Genomic DNA, 6,000 nt, shown 5'->3' on the forward strand with positions numbered 1-6,000 from the left:
TTTATTTAATCTATTTATTTTTGGCTGCATTGGGTCTTCGTTGCTGTGCGCGGGCTTTCTCTAGTTGCGGTGAGCGGGGGCTACTCTTCGTTGTGCGCGGGCTTCTCATTGCGGTGGCTTCTCTTGTTGTGGAGCACAGGCTCTAGGCGCGTGGGCTTCAGTAGTTGTGGCACACGGGCTCAGTAGTTGTGGCACGCGGGCTGTAGAGCACAGGCTCAGTAGTTGTGGCTCACGGGCTTTGTTGCTCTGTGGCATGTGAGATCTTCCCGGACCAGGGCTCGAACCCGTGTCCCCTGCATTGGCAGGTGGATTCTTAACCACTACACCACCAGGGAAGTCCCTAAAAGCACTATTATATTCTTTTTTCTTTTTTTTAAACATCTTTATTGTAGTATAATTGCTTTACAATGGTGTCTTAGTTTCTGCTTTATAACAAAGTGAATTATATTCTTGACAGTTTAGAAAAAAATGTAAGAACTTGTCATTACTTTGAACACAAAAGCGATTACTGTTTTTCCATGTCTCTTTTCAGTCTTTTTTCACTTGCGTGTTTTTGACATAGTTGATAATGATGGATCTTACTATATACAAGTGACTTATTTTTTCATCTGACGTATCACTTACAGGTTTTTTATTTTTCATTTTGCTCAATAGTCTTCATAATAATAGGCCCAGGAATGCATGTAGCTTAATTTACATAACCATATTACTTTCTTTGACATTTAGGTTGCCAACATTTGTCACTATGATAAATGAACAACTTCAGACATCTTCTTTCTGTAGTTTAACCCCTTCATTTTATTCTCATGAGAGGGAGACACAGAATGCTCACATGTATCTTGTTGGGGGTCATGGCTCTTACATTTTCCATGAAGATTTGGTACAATTAGCAGTGGTGTGTTTTTGTAGTTATGATAAACATCAGATGGATGACACATGTTTGATTTGGTTTCAGGTTGTGAAAATCTTAGAGAAGCATGACCCCTTGAAGAACACCCAGGCAAAATATGGGTTCATCCCTCCAGATGAGGCCAGTGCTGTACAGAACTATGTAGAACACATGCTCTTTTTGCTGATTGAAGAGCAAGCCAGGGATGCTGCCATGGGGCCAATCCTGGAATTTGTGGTCTCTGAGAACATCATGGAAAAACTCTTCCTTTGGAGTCTGAGACGGGAATTTACTGATGAGACTAAAATGGAGCAGCTAAAGATGTATGAGATGTTGATCACCCAGTCCCACCAGCCTCTGCTGCACCACAAGCCCATCCTGAAGCCCCTGATGATGTTGCTGAGCTCTTGTTCAGGAACAGCCACCCCCACTGTGGAGGGGAAGCTGGCTGTCCTGCTCAATCAGCTCTGTTCCATTCTTGCCAAAGATCCATCCATCCTGGAACTCTTCTTCCACACTAGCGAGGACCAAGGGGCTGCCAACTTCCTCATCTTCTCTCTTCTGATTCCCTTCATTCACCGGGAGGGGACTGTAGGCCAGCAGGCCCGGGATGCTTTGCTCTTCATCATGTCTCTCTCTGCTGAGAACAGCATGGTGGCCCATCACATCGTGGAGAACACCTACTTTTGTCCAGTAAGTCCTTCTTGTTGGCCCATTTTCCACCCGCTTCTCTTCTCCTCTCCTGGGCTAATGACAAATACTTTTTTATTCCTTTCTTTTCAGCAGACTGTCCTTGGCACCTTCTATGGAAAGATATTTAGAGGAAATCTTTTGGAGGGAGCAGAGGAATTTAAGTTGAGATGTCATTCGGCTGAGCAGTGTCAGCTCGAAATAAGCCAACAGAGGAAACTATATGTGTTACTGTTTCTTGGTTCATTTCTGTTGGGTTACGAGCTGTTTTAGTTTTTTCTAAGAGCATATCCTGAGCAACTGGTAAAAGCTGCTCTTCTTATATTCTTAGCTTTTCAGGTTGATTCTGTGCGAAAGAATCATGGCATATGGTCAGACCCCTCACAGCTGGCTTCACAAATTAATTTGTTTCCCAGCAAGATAATGACCAAAATTGTAGATCCAAAGCACTGATTTTATTTTTTAAAAAAGGAATACATATTTACACTTTGAAGTAGCAAGAAGTCCTCTGTATAGTTTCTTTTTCTTTTTTTTTTTTAATGTTTATTTATTTAGGCTGCACCAGCTCTTCATTGCAGCACGCGGGATCTTTAGTTGTGGCATGCGGACTTCTTAGTTGCTGCATTCTTGCGGGATCTAGTACCCTGGCCAGGGATGGAACCTGGGCCCCCTGCATTGGGAGCGAGGAGTCTTACCCACTGGACCACCAGGGAAGTCCCTGTATAGTTTCTTAATAGTTGGTTGGTGAGAGATGAAGGGTAAGGTCTTTTGGAGATGCCCGAGTAGCCAGGCCCAGTCATAGTCCTAGAAAATACTGGGAGCTGTCTGAGATTCTTAAGAAGTCTTAGGACTCTGATTATTTTTTGGTGTTATTTAAATGACAGATTTATAGATTTGTATCTTCTCTTGGTTTGTCAAATGTTGGGCCACAGCTATTTTTATTTTCCTAAATCAGTGAACATTTCCATTTTATTTCCATTATCTGTTCTTTGTACCAATCATCTCATTATGTTGCTTTATAAACCGTATTGCCTTAAATATTCCCGATTCTGCTGGAATCGCGTGTTAAGACCATTAGTGAGTTTTATTGGAACAGGCCAGGCAAGTTGCCGTAAGTAGATCATATTCATTGTTAATTAACACTCTGTAGGTAGTTCTTGACCTGGGTGAGGGCATTTAGAAATGTATGTGGGGTGTGTTTGGTTGTCAGGGGACATGGGGTTGCCTGGGAGGGAGGTCAGCTGGCATTTAGTGTGCAGGGGCCAGGGATGCTTAATGTCCAGTAGCTTGTGGAACGGTTATGCACAGGAAAGAACTGACCTGCCCCAGATGCTAATAGCAATCCTAGTGAGTAACATACTGTATTTTGCTTTGAGGTTCAAAAGCAGTAATCTTCTTTATATTACTGAGTCCTATTTTCACTAATAAACCAGAGTCCCCTAGTGTGTGGTGAATATTTATTTCAGGGGAAACAAATGAGTAAAAATTTTGAAAAATAGAATTTCAGTTAAGTTCAGGGTGCCATGTATCTCTTCTCTTCTGGCTTCTGACCAACGGAATAAGAAATTGCACAAAGATTGAGAATCAAATGGAAAGTGAAGAACTGATTCCATTCATCTGTGCCAACATATTAAATCTCCCTTCCTTATCTCCTTCGACAGAATTATAAACTCTTTTTAAAGACTTTATCTTAAGGCAAAAATGTAATGTCTCACCCCGAATCTAAGCGTGTTTGGAATACGTTGCTGTATTAGTTTTCTACTGTGCCTGTAACAAATTACCAAAAACTCTAGCGGCTTTAAACAACACAAATTATTATCTTACAGTAGTAGTGTCTTGCCGTAGGTTAGAAGTCCAGAAGGTCTCACTGGGCTAAAATCAGGATGTCGGCAGGGCTGTGCTCCTTTCTGGAGGCTCTTGTGGTGAGTCCGTTTCCTTGCCTTCTCCAGCTTCTAGAGGCTGCCCACACCCCTTAGCTCGTGGCCCCCTCCCCCATTTTCACAGTCGGCAGTACTGCGTCTCTCTGACCATCCTTCTGTAGTCACGTCTCCCTCTGACTTGTTCTTCTGCCTGCCTCTCCCACTTCCACAAGGACATTGTGTTTACCTGGATCATCCAGGATTTAAAGATTTTTAAGATCATCTCTATTTAAAGATCAGCTGATTAGCACCCTTAATTCCATCTGCCACATTAGTTTTCCTTTGCCATGGAACCTCATTTGTTCACAGGCTAAGGAACCAGGATATAGACAGGTCTGGGGGGACCATTATTCTGCCTACCACACTTGCCATATTCATTCAGTTTGGAGGGCTCTTGAAGAGATTTGATCAAGAACACAGCATGATCAAAATTCTTGCAGGAGTTTAATCTAACTATGTAAGTTTGGGAGTTGTGGAGGAAGCAGGGACACACATTGGGGTCGAGAAACAAGAGTGATAGGAATGAGAACGTAAGAGAGGAGCTGGATCTGAGCAGTGATGTGGAGGCAGCAGCTCATCAAACAATGAGGCTTTTTCGTGTGGGGGCTCTGCAAAGGTTTGAGTTTGGGCTTACTTGAATTGTTTTGGGTAGTTCTGCTATTAAAGAAGGAGTGCAGGTATTAAAACAAATCATCAAAACATTTGCGTGGTTCACCTGTTCAGTATCTACAGGTCAATTTTAAAAAGGTACCATTGGACTTTCCTGGTGGCGCAGTGGTTAAGAATCTGCCTGCCAATGCAGGGGACATGGGTTCGAGCCCTGATCTGGGAAGATCCCACATGCTGCGGAGCAGCTAAGCCTTGCGCCACAACTACTGAGCCTGAGCTGTAGAGCCCGCGAGCCACAACTACTGAGCCTGAGTGCCACAACTACTGAAGCCCACGCGCCTAGAGCCTGTGCTCCTCAACAAGAGAAGCCACTGCAATGAGAAGCCCGCGCACTACAACAAAGAATAGCCCCCTCTTGCCGCAACTAGAGAAAGCCCGAGCACAGCAATGAAGACCCAACGCAGCCAAAAATAAAAGATATAAATAAATAAATAAATTTATTTTTTAAAAAAGGTACCATTCACAAAAGCATCATAATTTATCTTGAATAAATCTAACAAATATGTAAAAGGCCTTTACAAGGAAAATTATACAACTTTATCGAAGGGCATAAAATAAAGATAGAAGTAAATGGAAAGCCCTGCAGTTTGTAGATATTGTGTAGAGGACACTTTTCTGCAAGTCAGTCCATAAAGTTAATGCAATTTATGTTTTACAACTTTTTATTATGGAAAAAAGCAAAATACAGAAAACTTGGAAGAATACTAAAATGAACACCATGTACACACCGCTTAAATTCAAAATTGTTAATATTTGTCATACTTCCGTATATTTATCACCTATGACCTTTATTTGTTTTGCTGTGCCATTTGAAATTAAATAATAGACATCAAGTATTTTAATATGTATCTCCTACAAATAAGGACATGCTCCTGCATAATCACAATACCATTATTACACTAAGAAAATTATACAATAATTCCATAATATCTAATATCCAGTTTCCCAGTTAGGCCCCAAGTGACTCTTTTTCTCATTTTGGCTGCATGGCACGGCATGGGGGATCTTAGTTCCCTGACCAGGGATGGAACCCCTGCTCTCCGCATTGGAAGCATGGATTCTTAACCACACCTGGGTTTGATCCCTGATCTGGGAACCAGATCCCGCATGCTGCAACTAAAGAGCCTGCACGTGGCAACAAAGATCCCGTGCGCCTCAACTAAGACCCGGAGCAGCCAAATAAATAAATAAATAAATTTTTAAAAAAGCAAAAACACAGATTGGGAGAAGATATTTGCAACACACATAACTACAAATGGTTGGTACCCAAAATATACAAAAATATTTGTAATACTACAAATTAATAAGAAAATGAGGAAACATGGGTGAAGGATACGAACAGGCGTTTCCCAAAAGACCCCAAACCTGATAAATATATGAAAATATGCTCATCTTCTCTAGCGTCAGGGAAATACAAATGAACCCACAATGAGACACCAGGTAATGGCATCAGAGTGGGTAACCATTAGACATCTGATAACACCAAGTGCTGTCAAGGGGGTGGAAAAACAAGAACTCTTGAGAATATACATTGGTACAATAACGCAGGAAAGCCATATGGCAATATTTAATGAAATTGAATATTTGCATACCATGTGATCCTGCATCTTCACTTCTAGATATCTGCCCTAGGGAAATCTTACACATGTTTACAAGGGTACATGCACAAAGATATTCTATAGCATTGGGATGCGTGTATCTTTTCGAATTAGTGTTTTGTTTTCTTTGTGTAAAAATGGAATGAGGGCTTCCCTGGTGGCGAAGCCCTCATTGAGAGTCCATGGTTGAGAGTCCGCCTGCTGATGCAGGGAACACAGGTTCGTGCCCCGGTCC

General features: G+C 41.9%; 1 protein-coding gene across 15 annotated transcripts in view; it reads left to right on the forward strand.

Annotated features, from left to right (window-relative positions):
- The window catches only part of FHIP1A (FHF complex subunit HOOK interacting protein 1A), a 286,478-nt gene that overhangs the window by 174,700 nt on the left and 105,778 nt on the right, over positions 1 to 6,000 (forward strand). For 7 of the 15 annotated variants that reach the window (XM_028491776.2, XM_055085932.1, XM_055085931.1 and 4 more), the window contains one exon: positions 956 to 1,582. The exons of 1 other annotated variant lie outside the window; for it this stretch is intronic. In XM_028491776.2, coding sequence (XP_028347577.1) covers positions 956 to 1,582 — 627 coding nt within the window. Of the gene's footprint in view, positions 1 to 395; positions 1,583 to 6,000 lie in introns of those variants that run through there. 7 more of the 15 variants (XR_008617787.1, XR_008617788.1, XM_055085930.1 and 4 more) reach the window with 3 other exon arrangements.

The sequence above is a fragment of the Physeter macrocephalus genome, chromosome 7 (assembly GCF_002837175.3).
Source record: "Physeter macrocephalus isolate SW-GA chromosome 7, ASM283717v5, whole genome shotgun sequence".
Lineage (NCBI taxonomy): Eukaryota > Metazoa > Chordata > Mammalia > Artiodactyla > Physeteridae > Physeter > Physeter macrocephalus.